General features: G+C 41.7%; 2 protein-coding genes across 31 annotated transcripts in view; both read left to right on the top strand.

The window, feature by feature from the left end:
- The window catches only part of dst (dystonin), a 207,711-nt gene extending 201,575 nt beyond the window's left edge, over positions 1-6,136 (top strand). For 25 of the 30 annotated variants that reach the window (XM_064317859.1, XM_064317867.1, XM_064317858.1 and 22 more), the window contains 4 exons: positions 950-1,140; positions 2,413-2,523; positions 4,189-4,312; positions 5,020-6,136. In XM_064317859.1, the coding sequence (XP_064173929.1) occupies positions 950-1,140; positions 2,413-2,523; positions 4,189-4,312; positions 5,020-5,276 (683 nt within the window). In that variant the 3' untranslated portion in view covers positions 5,277-6,136. The remainder of the gene's footprint in view (positions 1-949; positions 1,141-2,412; positions 2,524-4,188; positions 4,313-5,019) is intronic. The other 5 variants (XM_064317870.1, XM_064317864.1, XM_064317863.1 and 2 more) reach the window with 1 other exon arrangement.
- Positions 6,137-8,622: 2,486 nt separating this feature from the next.
- The window catches only part of col21a1 (collagen, type XXI, alpha 1), a 107,695-nt gene continuing 100,626 nt past the window's right edge, over positions 8,623-15,691 (top strand). The window contains exons 1-4 of the mRNA XM_064318171.1: positions 8,623-8,957; positions 9,295-9,418; positions 13,348-13,418; positions 15,118-15,230. Coding sequence (XP_064174241.1) covers positions 15,146-15,230 — 85 coding nt within the window. The 5' untranslated portion in view covers positions 8,623-8,957; positions 9,295-9,418; positions 13,348-13,418; positions 15,118-15,145. The remainder of the gene's footprint in view (positions 8,958-9,294; positions 9,419-13,347; positions 13,419-15,117; positions 15,231-15,691) is intronic.

The following is a 15,691-nucleotide window of genomic DNA, read 5'->3' as shown; positions in this document are numbered from 1 at the left end:
GAACCAGCCAAATACACATACTAGCATAGCACAATGGTACCTTTTGCAACAGTAGCCCTTAATGTTCACGTCTTTGGATACTTCAGACCTGGTTATTTCAAAACGAGACTGAAATCTTGGCTGCATCGCACATCAAAATTCAGTTGCAGTTGCCAGAAGTTAGGCAAGATTTTGTGGGCAAGGCAAAGGCTAGTTACTAAGTTACAAGTACCATTTTATTGAAGCTTGTAGATGGACAATTCTTTTGTTTGTTTGCTGGCTACTTAATTACTATCTCAGTATGTAATTTCTGTGGTTAGCTAATCCTTGCCGTATAGCGCAAATTGTGAATAGCTTCATGATTGGTTTTCTGTTTGGTTGGAAACGTGTGTGCAAATGGAGTGAATCTTTTTACCTCAACAGTTGTTTACACTATGGGGTGTTACAAATGATGTCACAATTGGGGAACTGTTTTAAAGCAGATTCATATTGGAGGTTGGTATTGTGAGATTCATGTAGGAATTCAGCACTTGGTGTGATTGTCAGATCAGACGGACCAAGTGAGCGTGTGCGAGAGTTTGCACGCACGTACGTTTGGTGCGAGTGTGCGCGTGTTCGCCAGTGTGCTTGCGCGCAGCGGTGGAATGGCGTTTCTTTTAACATCCATTTCGCGAGCAGCCAATGAGGGCTTGAGACGGAGCCCTCATCGCGCCTCTTCGATGTGAGCCTGCATGCCTGTCATTCGCATCGCCCGGCGTGCGCCCAGCGTCACGTCTGCCACCGCCACCGCCGCCGCCCGGCTCTTCATTTCAAAAAAGTCCGCTTTCTTCAAATGAAGCGACTTCTGGTTCATCCATTCGTGATTTTGAAATGAGTTTTTTAGTTTGTTTGTTTGTTTTTGCCTGGTGTGTTTTGGTAACCACGGTAACGTGTTGCAATGGTCTCACGCTCGCCCTCTTTCCCCTCTCAGCGAAAGGACGCACCAACATGGAGCTGCGGGAGAAGTTCATTCTCCCAGAAGGCACCACCCAGGTCATGGCCAGCTTCCGCTACCGGGGCTGGAGGTCACGACCCTCGTCCCGCGCCGCCTCCCCGAACCGGTCCAACTCCAGCCTGAGCTGCCCCGCCCATCAGATCCCAGCCGCCAGCAGTACACCCAAGGTAGGCTCTGCCGTCAAATTATTACTGATTCACTGAGAGGGGACTGGGGTGAAAAAAACAGGAAATGACATCACCTGCAAAATAAAATTTAAAACGTAGGAGAGAACACCAAGTTTTGTATGTTTCCTTTCATACTGGTGAAAAGCTGTGACTGGTGGTAGTGAGGTTGGTTTGCTGCATTGACTGGAGGAGGAGGAGAATCTGGGTTTTTGTGTTTACAGGATACTGCACCTAGTCCCTCACAAGGGGGCGCCCTTGTGTACATGCTAGCCTTAAGCCTGGGAAATCTGATATAATTCAGCCAGTCTAAGATGATTCTTCTTCAAATATGTGCAGACTGGGACAGATGCAATTAAACCTTTAATAAGAGCAGCTTTTGGATTTCTGAAGGAAGCCGGGTACATAGAATGGAAGTAGTCAGTAATTTGTTACAACAGGGATTTGTTTTTTAGTTTTTGTCACACATCAGATCAGAGAGAAAGTTAGGGAGTGCTGTCCCTATTCACAGCTGGTTGGACACACCCCGAGTTTTGATACTGTCAAACAGCCAGTGCAGGGAGATAAGGAGGTGAGACTTGATTGGCTGGTTGTAACCAAGGCAGCCAGTAGTGTTCCATGCAAGCTGGAGAGGCTTGGCAAGTCGTGGTGTTGCATCTTTTTTTATTAATCCTTCAGCATCAAGCACAGGTGGATTTTATCATAGGATAAATGTACTGTATGTGTAAAAAAAATTACCCACAATGCTGTTCCTGCAATAGCTTCCGCTGTGATTAGTGCACTAGTAATTGATGTTTTATAGTAATCGCTCTTTTCTAACTGACTCTATTTGTTTTGTTTTATGTGATTTGCAATGTTTATCATTGAAGTTAGTTATTCTTGCTGTTTTTTGTGTGGCCAGGGCTTTAGTTAGAATGCTCCCATATCACATGAAGTAAGAGCAGTTTACGGTTGTCTCATTTTATGGTAAAATCACAAATCACAGCATTCTCTGGTGGTCACGGTATGTATGTCATTTTTAATATTCCCCTATAAACCACAGCCTTATTATTTATTATGGTCATTCCTCCATGCTAGTCTGTGCCCATTCACCCTTTCATTATCCCTCTCTCCCCATTATTGTTTATGTGACTGTATTATACATTCCTTTTTCATTTGTACCCATCTAAACACCCTGTGTTTGTGTTTGTGTGTTTGTGTGTGTGTACATTGTACGTGTGTGTGTGTGTGTGTGTGCGTGTGTTCCTTTTTTTATTTCACCATTGTCCCTCACAGACATCCCAACATTTGACCCGCAATTATGATAAACCCTGGCTGACAAACAGCAAACCCTGCAGTCCGTTAAAGACCTCCGACTCCTTTGAAAGCCAGGGGTCGTCCTCAGAGGTATAGTGAAAGACCCCCCCCCCCTCGCCCCCCTCGCCCCCCCGCGACAGAGCTCACAGGAAAGCGCTTTAACCCCATACCCCACTGTCCAACTGAAATCCGCCACGCAGCTACTGCTGAAAGAACTGTCTGGATCCAGACACGCTCTACGCACGGCTACACTGATAAGTCACACAGCGAGAAATAAAGTCTGTGATTGACATGTAGTCTGTGAGCATAATATTCCTTAAATTTGGTACACTAAACTGTGTACGTGGTGTCCTTAAATGTGTAAATGAGTGCCGTCCGGGTATCTCATACCTTTAAGTGATTTTTGGTCGGTTTCAGTTGGGTTGTGGGCTTTGAAGCACTAACTGGTAGAGCACTGTTTGAAGCTTCTCGTGTACTGAAGTGTAAACTGACCTCTACTAAGAATGAAGTGTCTGTCTTGGGGCTACAGCTCATCTTAAATCATCACTGTCCTGTCTGTTGACGTTAAACTGCACTCATTGGCTTCACTGTCTGAACGTGGCACTGTTCCTTTTAAATTCTGTCCTTTTCACAAACTAATGTCACTCGATGCTGTTGACTGACTAATACATTCTGACTGTTTGGGAATATCACGGCTACGAAGGTGCTTGCTGATTGGAGAACGCCATCATGGGTGGAGCTTCTTTGTGCTTCCAATAACCCAGCCTCATCTGAATCAATACAAAGTATTTTCCCTCTCTAGCAAAACCCTATGATTGGTTCACATCCCTCCTTGGCAAAACCCTATGATTGTTTCACATCCCTCCCTAGCAAAATCCTGTGATTGGTTGCCAATCCTTCATAGCAAACTCTATGATTGGATCACATCCCTCCATAGCAAAACCCGATGATTGATTCACATGCCTTCATAGCAAAACCCTATGATTGGTTCACATCCCTTCATAGCAAAACCCTATGATTGGTTCACATCCCTCCATAGCAAAACCGTATGATTGGTTCACATCCCTCCATAGCAATTTCTATGATTGGTTCACATCCCTCCATAGCAATCCCTATGATTGGTTCACATCCCTCCACAGAAAACCCCTATGATTGGTTCACATCCCTCCATAGCAAAACCCTATGATTGGTTCACATCCCTCCATAGCAAAACCCTATGATTGGTTCACATCCCAACCTTAGAAAAACCCTGATTGGTTCATATCTGATCCACAGGTGGCACCTGATAGCCTCACCCATTTTGGGGCTAATAAAACCTCACTCTGCCATCACTAGCCATCATTTCGCTGGTATTTGTCACACATAAAAATGCTCTTTAGTGCCCCTCATTGAAGTTTTAGGAAGCCGGCTTATTGCAGTGCATAGTGAACCATTTCTAAACGTCCCGTTGTGTGAATACGGCTAGCGCTGTTAGCGCTGAGCGTGATTCGGGTGTAGACTGATGGCCTGGGCAGTGCGTTCCTCTCAGAATGACCCGCGCAGGCGTACGCACAGCGTACAGCGCCATACTCACACACTCCACTGCCCCTCCTTCCCACGCACTCCTCCCCACCCCGTTTCCCTCCCTCTCTCCCTCCTTCCCACTCCCTCCATCCTGCTCTTCCTCCTTCCCTCCATCCTCCGCCCCACACTTCCTCACCCCTCACCCCCTGCCCTCAAACTCTCTGTGACGCTGTCCGTGTCCGTTCCCCACAGACCACGCCCATACAGGGCAGCAAGCTCCGCCTCCCCGGCTATCTTTCGGGGAAGGGGTTCCAGTCCGGAGAGGAGGGTGCCCTCATATCAGCCGCGGTGACCAAAGCCAGGTCACATGTCGTAGGTGAGGTCAAAGGTCACTTTCACTCTTCACCATTTCATTGTATTCATATTGAAGATAATATGAGCTCCATGTTCATTGTCTAATATATACGGACACCTACTCACATGTATATATTATACGTGTGCACATACTCACACTGTGGTTTTGAAAAAAATGTGCTCATTTTGTGCCATTGGTAGTACTCAAATATGAACATGTGAAGTGAGACAAGATTATTGCAGAGAGAGAGAGAGAGAATGGAGAGAAGTACCGGGGGAGGGCTGGGGTGAAAGAAGAGAAAAGCGGGGGATTACTGACAGCAAACCAGCAAAGTGGAGTGATGGATCTGAGAACAGAGCTTTCAGAAAGAGTGGAGGCATTAGGGAGAGTGTGTACAGTACTTCCCACAGCCCAACGTTAGCTATATTGCTTTCCAGTCCTTAGGTGGTTAAAACAGACAGAAATGTTAGCTGGTCTTCAATACAGCAAGATTGAGGGTGAATGGTGACTAATGCTGGGGGCTGTCAGGTAGCATGTCTGAATCTTGAGTCTGCTATCCTATAATCTGGTATTGAATCCTGATTGATGGGAGACACACAGGTGTCAGAGTGTCATTTAGGGAGGGAGGCTAATGCTATGTTCCATGTTATGTGTGCTTTTTTTGGTCCGCGTACCTTGTAGCATTGCGGCTACGCTAATCCGCCCCCGCCGTCTCTTGTGTCCCCCAGAGCCCAAGACGACCCCCAGCCGGCCCGGAAGCAAAGCTGGCAGCCGCGGGAGCAGCCGGAGGGGCAGCGACGCCTCCGACTTCGACATCTCCGACATCCAGTCGGTGTGCTCTGACACGTCCGAGGCCCCGCCCGAGTCCGCGCGCGAGAGAGCCCGCCCCTCGCTCCGCGCGCGCGGCGGCAAACCCTCCAAAATCCCCACGCCCCAGAGGAGGCCCCCGCCCGCTAGCAAACCGGCAAAGGCCTCCAAGAGATAGTCAGGGGGGGCCCGTCGCCACGCCCCCGGCCAATCAGGCGCGGGGACTACATGTGCGTTCGTCATCTTAAGAAACGTCATGAGATGTAAAATATTCTGTAGGAAAAAAAAGAAAAGATCGTTTTAATATCGAGCGAGGTTGGAATGCCGATGGCCTTGTGTAATCGTCTTGTATTTTATTTCTTGTGAATAATGTTATCAGATTATTATTGTTATTATTTTATTTTATTTTACTGATGCCATACCTGGAAAGGTTCGCGAAATTAAAAAAAAAAAAAAAAAAAAAGAAGTGATGGAAAGACTTTGCGTTGTAAGATAAACTAACGGTTTAACACACTTATGTAACAGTAACACTGTGTTTTGATTGGTTGGGAAGGGTTGCTGAATGTACTGTCGATTTCTGGAAACTGACCTGCGATGTGGAGTTAAAAGCATATCACTGTACTCTGGAGCGGAAGAAACTGTTATTTGTATATAAATATTTAAAGTGCAATGAAGCGCTGCCAAAATGCATTTAAAATGGCAATACATTAACACTAAATGCCGAACACTATGTTTCTAGCCTAATTTAAACTGCGAAAGCAAGGAACTCAATACTGCAGATAATTAAATTATTATTCAAGAACAAGGCCTTGAACTCTTAGCTATTTAACCTCAGCACCTGCAATTAGTGTTATGTTTGATTATCTTACAGCGATGTGTGCCATTTAAGTTGGAGAGGCGCCATTCTGGCTCCTGCTAGTCAACATTCTAAAGTGCATTCATGTCTGTGTATGGTTCATTTTGCTAGAGTGGATGGGAAACGCTGTAACTCCTTTTTGTAATAAACATGCTTGCGGAAAGCTACGATGGCAAACTGAACTCCCCTGGGCTCTCCCTTCATTCTCTGACTGCTGAACTGTGTGTGTTAATCGTGTTAATGCACCGACACAGTAATGCTTCACTTGGAACTTGTGATCACATTTAACATCATCAGAAGGAATTTAGTATACAATTTCTATCCATTTCATTGGATAAAAAAGAACAATTTTAAGGTTATTGGCTATTGGGATTCTCTCTAACATTAGTCTATCGGAAATGTTTTGGTTGTTCGTAAATTTAATTATTATCCATTTAATGTAGGGGAAACAGGGTCCTTAAGCCTAAGAAGAAAATATGTTGTCTGGTGTACTATAATGTAATGGTCGTAATGATGATTCACAGGGGCAACCCAAATTTAAGGCATTTTTTTTGTTTACTTGTTTTTTTTTATTTATTTTTACCTGTTGCATAGTTTATATGTGAAACATACATGCATCTTATGTGGTACTACAAAGACCTCATCTGACACTGAAAGACTGCAGCTCAGCTGGTGGACCATGGAGTGAAGAATCAGTGGATAGCAACAGGCACTCTAGAGAACACATTCCTTTCACTATACATTATTATTATTTAATGGTAACAGTAATGGATGTGAATTTGAGAGGTGTATGGTATGAAAATGAGGAAAAAGCATCTAATTGGGTTGCCTTGTGATATATTCATTTACATGTTCCATCGTGTAGTTATATGGGATAATTAATGCCTGGTTCAGGCCTATTCGTTTATATTAAGCTACTATTTGAAGTTACAGTAGAAATGTTCAACCAGAGTCTAATGAAGTCCCAAAGGTGGCTCCTGTCTGAAGAATATTTACTCTTTCCCGTGAAATGTTTGCCCATCTAGGCAGCTGTATGTTAGGTGTGTAAATAGTTCATACATGGCATCGCTGGCCACCTCGTAAATTCCACAACCAGCTCGGAGCCGCGTGAACCTTCGGAGGGAAATGGCGATCAGCTTCCGTCAAACATGAATGGAAGTAATTGTGACGGTGGTTGCTTTTTTGTGTTTATAGCTTTTTTCCTGCTATTTTGATAGAGCCCTATTTCCTGAGGTAAATGTGAGCTATATCACTTCCGAACTGTAAAACCGGATAGTGTGGGCACTCCAGCACCAACATGTTTCTGTGCATTTTATAGTAGTGAGGTCAAGGACCGGAACACATAATATTTTGGTTATCTTATAGACATTGCCGTAGCAACTACAGCTGGTTCAGAAAGTTGGTTATGTACCACTGAGTATTTTCCTACTGGAAACATCTGAGAGAAAATGATGGATTGACTCACATTTAGAGAGCACTCCAACTATAATAATATTGCCTGAGTTCTTGTATGGATCACTTAATAATGCAAAACAATAAGGCATGTTATGGGATATACTGAAAAACAGGGGGAAAAAGACCCTTTAGATTTAGCTTGCGATGACTGCTGCATGCCAGATATGTCAGGAATAAAATTCTTGGTTCTGTAAGCAGAGTTGAACTCTGATCCTGGAGGGGGGCTGGAATGTCTACAATGTACAGCTGGGGTGCTCAATCTTATCTGAAAAGGACTGGTGTGGGTGCAGGTTTTTGTTTTAGCCGAGCACTACAACAGCTAGCGCGGCACGGTGGAGCAGGGAGCAGCACTGTCATCTCAAAACAAGAAGGTCTTGGGCTTGAAACCGGCCTGGGCCTTTCAGTTTGCATGTTCTCCCCGCATGAGTTTCCTCTGGGTACTCTGGTTTCCTCCAAAGACATGCACGTAGGCTAATTGGAGACTCTAAATTGCCCATAGGTATGAGCGTGTGAGTGAATGGTGTGTGTGCAATAGACCGGCGACCTGTCCAGGGTGTGTTCCTGCACGCCCTCCAGCACCCCCTTCGACCCTGCCCAAGGTAAGCAGCTATAGATGATGGATGGACTACAGCACCTGATTCAATTGAGGATCTAATCTTAGTCTTCTGTCTTAAGAAGTTAAATTGGGTGTCTTATTGCAGGGCAAAACCAAACACCCGCACCCACATTGGCCAATACTGTACATCAGGGGTACAACACATTGGCCATTTTTTTATTTTTGTATGGCCATTGTACTGTAGGCTACTCCTGATGTACAGTATTTAAACTGTCTGAAAATGCAGATTATCTACAATTAAATGAACAGCAATTGAGTCAGTTCCTTAGCTGTTGCAAAATGAGAGCCCCTGCAGGATCTATTTTTACCAATAAAAACATGCAGCTATGAGTCAAGGAGAACAACAAGCCCTTTGGTGAGCCAGTCCAAAGTCACAACATTTTTATAAAACTTAAACTCTGCCCTGGAGACCCACTGCATGAGCTCCTTTAGGTTACAGCTGATATCTTGATCAATTGAAGTTGTTAAGAACATGCAGAATTCGGTCCGCCGGAGAGGCGGATTGGTCTCGGTTGCGCCGACTTGTGGAGAGAGCACACGCACCTGGGTTGCGTTAACTAATCAGCCCAGGTGCCTAAAGGTGTGCTGCTCTCCACGTTTTAGGAGCCGAGACCGGGAGCTAACACTGAGAGCGCGTTTATGAGTTTCGCTTCGTTTTATTTTGGAGTTGCGTAGCCTATAGAAAAGAGAAGGAGGAAAGACCAAGAAAGTAATCCCCTTCTGGAAAGTTGGAGGGGCTGATGGCGACGGCTCTTGTCTTTATTATTTTAGCTTGTTGTTTTAGTTTATTGTTTTTGCCTGGAACCCGCGAGCAGGAAGGGTGCAAATGGTCGTTCACTTTATTTCGTGTTCGCGCTCTCTTTCCTTGCGCCAACCTTATAACATTACCACCTTCTCTGCCACTGAACTCTGCATTTTGCAAAAATGACCAGGTGACCACACTTTCTTCGATTAGGAGGACCCTAACGATTTAGCACATATATACTGAATCATTAAACATGTAATGTAGCCTCTTTTCAAATTAATCATTAGTCCTACAACACTTCAGAAAATGAATTGATTAAATGAATAAGATTTATATGTACATGTGTGTAAACTGTAGATGGATTCTAAAAAAAAAAAAACCCAGTTATCTTTTATGACTGTCACTAGTAAAATGTTCAGTGTTAAGTCAACTCTTACAGAGTTTAGGCAGGCTGACACTATAGATGTAACGCTGGAAATAATCGCACAGTTTTTATGCACCTGAACACTTTTCTTTTCACTAAGGACAAGAGTATATCAGTGTTGGACTGCATTTGGGCCACAGGCCCCTTGTGGACTCGCCCTGCCTCAAAGTTGAATGTCTGCCCTGTATAACTTCCTCTGCACCAGTGTCCCTGCAGTGATAAAGGTGAGCGTGTTTTATTATAACTATGAACATGGGATAATGTCTGAACTCAGGCCCAGAATGCATAGGTCAATGTTCTGGCAGTGTCTTCATTCTCTCTCGGAGGATGCAACACATTTAAAATCTGGGCCAATCAGCACTTCACTGCTTCTTGCATTATTTATTTGCTTAGGAGACCCTTGTTTCCAGGGTGGCGTTGTAACGCATTTTGTGTGTAGCTGGTTGTAACGTCTTGAAATGAGGACCAAGCATGAATTGGGATGACAGGTATGCCATTCGCCAAGTTATGGCTTAGCAGGGCATGCTCCATACCTATACAGCAGAGTCTGGCACTCCTCAGGGTTTCCCACAGATAATCATAATCACTACGGACTCTCAGCCCCTAAGAACATTAACTTCTGTGCATTTTGACCTCATGTAAACACAGAATTCAGAGAATTTCACACAATGAAGCCCCAAACCTGGGTTATTTTGCTGCTTTTTCCTGGTGATTTTGTCATCACAAATGCTCCAGTACCATTATCAATAATTCTCCTCATTGGACATCTAGCTGCGTCTGCCAATTACAAAACCTGATCAATGTTGTCTGATGAAAGTAACCAATTGCAGGATACTCAGACCCACAGGCAAAATGGACATATAAAGAAGTGCACAGGAAGTGTGATGCTATTTGAACATGTTTTTTGAAATGTGGTCACCATATTTGTTGTGTGGAAGCTAGCTTGCTTGCTAATTAATAAAATAAATTGCCAAAAACTATCGGTTAAAGCTGTTTAATGTTTGTGGCAAACTAATTTCTGAAATGCATTCATTTGATTTTGTCGATGCCAAAGCAATACTTTTGACATGGTACGTTGCCCAAATGGGGTCTGAACAGGTAGTTTACCATCTTTAATCCAGTGAGACCCAGTGTTGCAAAAATGCCACATTTCATTTCAGGCACCCGAGAGACACCGTTTTTGCCAAATTTAAGTTTATAACAACATTTCTCAGTTCCTTAGGCCCAATACTATATTCTAGCAACATATTTGTAGTGAAACTACAACTACTAAACTGTTACAGTTTCTAGAGAACACAGAACAGGCTCCTCAAGCAGATCCAATTTGTCTCTCTTAACATCTGGATTTTCCACTACTTGCAGTAAATTATCCCAAATATTTTTATTTGGATGCCAAATGTGTGTTGTACATGTGGATAAGCACTTTCAGTAAAACAAAACCAGTAATTAAGTCTCACTGAGGTCATTTTGAGCATGTTGCAAAACATGCAACATCGGGACTCGATGGGGTAGCACAGCCATGTGTGTATTAATATCTCTGTTCACCCTAATTAAACAAGCTCTATTCCAAAGCAATGCTACCCAATGTTTCCTAAATCATTTCATGTAAATTGGCCCTGTTTTGTTTTTCTTTCTTTCATCTTACCATTGGAAGAGAATGTGGCCATTCATATTTTGTGTCACTTCAAAGTGTCAAATAACAAGTTTTATGATATTATTAGATATGTTTGTACTTTGCTGTCAAGTTATTTTTACAAAAGGGACATGTTTGTATACAACTTAAAATACATGTTATAGATAGGTAGATAAATGAATACTTTATTTTCCCATGGATTAATTACATTTATTTGGCAGAGTATTTTATCCAAGCGACATACAATAATTGCATACTGAAGATCATTGGAATAACTACAAAACACAGGTCTGATAAGGTACAACACAAGTCCTATACACACAGTAAATATTACTCTGACCTGACCTACGCCAAGTCAAACTAGGAGGCTACAACATCAAGATAATGATACAAAGTACAATGAGTGCTAATTTCTCTCAGCCTATAAAATTTAGACATTTATACCAAGAAACATACAATCATTTACAGTAGAGAAAAATGTAAAAATAAATAGATAATAATGACATTTAGGGCTATTAAATTAATACGTTTGCCTCTAATGTACTATGTTTGTGGGTCAGAAAACGTTTAGCCAAATAAGTAAAAGAGTAAAAATTTATTTTAAAATATCAAATAAAAAAAAATATTGTTTGTGGACACTATTTTATAATAAAACGAATCAATTATTTTTTTCATAAACCCAAAGCACGACTGGATGCAGACAGTTCTACAAACATAATGTAGTGTAGTCATTTAAGTGTAACATAGCTGAATTGCAGGTTATTTCCGCAAATGAATTGGCATTCCACAGTTTTACTTTGAATGACCACATTCTCTTCAGGTGGTAAGATAAAAAAAAAAACACAGGGCCCAGTTATATTAAATAATTTTGGAAACCTTGGGTAGCACTGCTTTGAGCTCATTTGATTTGTGAGCAGCGATAGCCCATAGTGTTCGCTGTAAATTGGCCTAATTTTGATACCAATACTTTTAATCTAGATTTAGCAAATTTTAATTAGCGAGTAACTCGGCATTTTTGTTTGCTGAAAACGTTGTTTGCTGCGATTAATATTTTAGTAAATCCTCTCACTAAAATGAATGACAGGACAGATTTTTTTTTACAATTTCCATGGAAACAATGTTCTCTCTAATTGTGACGTTGAAAACAAGCACACAAAAAAAACTACCACTCAATCATCCTCAACCACTTCTGAGCTCTGTTCTGATCTCTTCCACCCTGGCAAAACTAGTTACATGGCAAAACTGATCGATAAAATGTGAAGTCGGAGCAAAATGCTTGACATTGCTCTCCTAATACTTCAACTGAAAATGTGCGCCGTCCATCCCGACAACCACCTCCTTGTCGGGATAGAATTGTTGCAAAACGCGATTTCCCCTTTAAACTAGTTTGCCAGTTTAAGACAAACGTTCATTAGTAATAGCCATATGTTCATCAGACAAAGTTTTTAATTCCGTAGATTTAATCAGTGCAGAGAAAAGGTTAGGCCGCGTTGAATCTGAAGCGGTGATGAAAATGCGTTTATGGTTTTATTGCCGTGAAAAGCGGCTTGGTTCTCCCGAGCGGCGGAATGTTTGCAGAACAGCTCGTGCCTTCCCGTGACATGCCACACCTTTCTCTCAGCTTGTAGGCTATTGGAACAATCAATGACTGTTTTTGGAGAAATTGAACTGTATTTTCTTAAACGTTGAATTTTTATTATAGTAGATTATAGGCCTAGGTTTTTATTTATTTCATCAGAAATCTTTTGTCACGCTGAAGAGGCGACATTTGATTTAAAATAGGCCTATAGAGTTTAATTTAAATTAATTCCTTCTGTGTGAAATTATTTCTTGTTTTCGCTTTTTTTATTCATTTCAAAATACAAACTTCCACATATGTTTCAAAGGATTTTCTAGAATAAAATTGTCCACATGCTGTATTATGTCTAAATTCCGTGTTCGAATTTATATTTAGTTGTATAAAGGCTATTCTTTCAAGAAAATATGGCATAGAACAAATTATCTGACTATTTCCACGACAATATTCTTCTGAATCTGTTAACTAGTGGCATGCAAAAAAAGAGGGCCGGCGAATCAAGTGCAGGCCCCATCAGCATTATACAGCAGCACCATCAATCAAAAAGCTCCAGCTACAGTGAACATATCAAGAGTTAGGACCTATTCGCTTATTCGCATCTGACCATATCTATGTAGGCCTATTTTACTGTCGGTACAGATGGCACCATTTAGACTTTAATCATTCTAATTGTAGCGCATTTGCTGTCATTATAGGCCATGTGCTTGTTGATAAATGCTTGTCTTTAACAATCATTTTGATTAAATAGATATAACTGAGCCTGTGCCAAGTGGACGCTAGTTGTTGCGCGTGGACCTATAGGAGAGGGTAGATCCCATGGGACCGAAGGTGGAGTGGAGCGCGAGGGTCAGATTCCCTCGAGAGCCACGACTATTAGAGTGAATGAGGCTTCCCTTTGAAGTCAAAAGTTCGGCCTAACGATGACACTTTAAAATTGACTATAGCCTACTCTCACTGTGGGACCAGGGAAGGAACCGTCCGCAGTCCGCTTCGGTGACCTCCGATTCAAGAATATGTAAGCGAAATTATTTTTCTCTTTATTATTCTATAGACACACACGCAGCATTTTAATGGAACCAGTTTTTACAGGGGGGCACGATTTTTCTAAATCAAAATGTCAGAGATGGATTGCACTAAATATACTATGGTAACATCAATTAGAAGATTTGAAATAAATGGTGATTTGCATGTGGGATGGAAATAAGCATCATGATAATGTAATTGATAATACTGATTATTTAGAAATATGGTTAAAAAAAACTGAAGCATGGCTATGCAGCAACACCAGCAAGATACCACCCTTGGGAATATTGCATGGAAATTTCACTTTATGAATGGTCTTTTGTGTTCTAATTGGACAGTTTCGGAATACACACTTTAAAAACAGATTATTTCTCCCCCACGACCTTTTAAACAATAACCTATTAAATGATCAAACCATACAGTTTTGCTGTGCATCCATAGGATAAAAATATGTATAATTTGGAATACTGTTAGGTTAAAATGTCTTTATTTTAGTGAAGCTATTTTAACATTTGATCGATTGAATGAATTATTAAATCATTTTCACCCCTTCCTCGGTAGCATTTTAGAACGTGCAAGTGGGGCAAATTGAGTAAACTTACGTTTAAATATCTTTTTGTGCAGAGTAGGCTTATTTTCCAAAATGGTTATTACATAATGTTGGATATGCTTTAAATTGCATTTCCATTCGATAGACCGTATCTTGTTACGCTACTTTTCGACTGGTGATTTTAAGGGATTTAGACGAAACGAAATTCAGATCTTATATAAAATTGAATTCTACTGAGGATTAATGCAATATCGTGGAGCACTACCGTCCTATAATGTACTGTAAATATCAGAAGACATACGGCATGATTCAGGTATGTAAATTATATTGCTGGAGGGTTGACGCTGGACTTTACTGACGAAAACAAAAATCCATAGCTTCTCGAAAGGAAGGCACCGAATAAGTTTTGTGCATGAAACGCTGAAATACTGAAACATATTACCAGTGACATCACTGGCCAGTAATGTAAATAACTTGCCATTGATCACGACTTTGCTAATTATGGTGTCTTTAGATGTGCACTTTTGTAATGGCATAGAAAGGGGGTACGGGGACAGAACTGCCCCTTTCTTCGATTTTGTCTTTTTGATGTTTATCTTTATTACCAATCAATAATTATTTAAATTGTAAGGGAATCCAGTTTGGCTTTAATCGTGTCCACAATGTCTCTTTCACATGGGAAGTACAAATGTACCTTTTTATATCAAATTATATCTGGATAGCCTAATGTACTTTCATACCTACCCATACCTCTCTCTTCACATACTGGACTTCTCTTGCTCAGGATGTGCCATGATATGCGTCACCTTACATCTAATTCCGTTAGGGTCCATGCTGTCATGTTTTAAATTATCGACCAAATGGCTGTCTGAATGAAATGCACGTGTCTGATGGGTTTGATCTTGTCCCGGATGCCTTTGGTGGTTTCGTTTTACCTTCAAAAAAAATCTAATTTGCAATTTGCAAGGCTACTTTTTATTATATTTGACTCAATATATGGTAAGAGTCATAGCCCACAAGTAACAGCTGCTGCAATACTCTCAAAGTATAACTAAACATTTCGTTATATGTATTAACTAACTGCATGTATCATTATTTCCTTTTTAAATTCATTATTTATTTATTACATTATTTTTCACAGGTGCATGTAATCCCTGAGAATCGCAGAAATGAAATCCTCACATATGAAACGGATGCTGGTTTTTACAGCACTCTTTGGTCTCACAGCGTTCGTCCAGTGCCAGGAATTACAGAGTAAGTACAGGGACTTGAGTAACAGACAGTCCGTCATCCCGTTCTCCTCTTCATACAGTTTACTGTAGCCATTTCTGGGTGAGAGTGAGAGTGGGGAAGTCGTGATCCTTTTACTGCAATGAAACTCCCATAGGTCTCAAAAACAGGTCACATGATGCTACTGTCCCATGTGCACGCGGTGTTTCCTCCCGCCGCTTCTTTTAGCGGTGTGATCTGAGGTCAAGACTGAATGAAGCACCTTTGAGTGCATGACTCCAACATGACCTGCAGGTGGCAGCACAGGCACATAGGAAGAGTAGCCCACCCAGGCAGACGCATTAGTAACCTTTGGCTGTCAGTAGCCTTCGGGTGTTAGGCTAACCGAGGGTATTAACACTGTTATGAATCATGAAGCTGTCAGCAGCAGTTTAAGTACCCTTTGAAGGTTTCTTCAACTGAACGACAGAAATACAGTAATATTG

The sequence above is a fragment of the Anguilla rostrata genome, chromosome 18 (genome assembly GCF_018555375.3).
Source record: "Anguilla rostrata isolate EN2019 chromosome 18, ASM1855537v3, whole genome shotgun sequence".
In the NCBI taxonomy this organism is placed as follows: Eukaryota; Metazoa; Chordata; class Actinopteri; order Anguilliformes; family Anguillidae; genus Anguilla; species Anguilla rostrata.
Note: the sequence above shows the minus strand (reverse complement) of the source record. Positions and strands in the feature narration are given on the sequence as shown.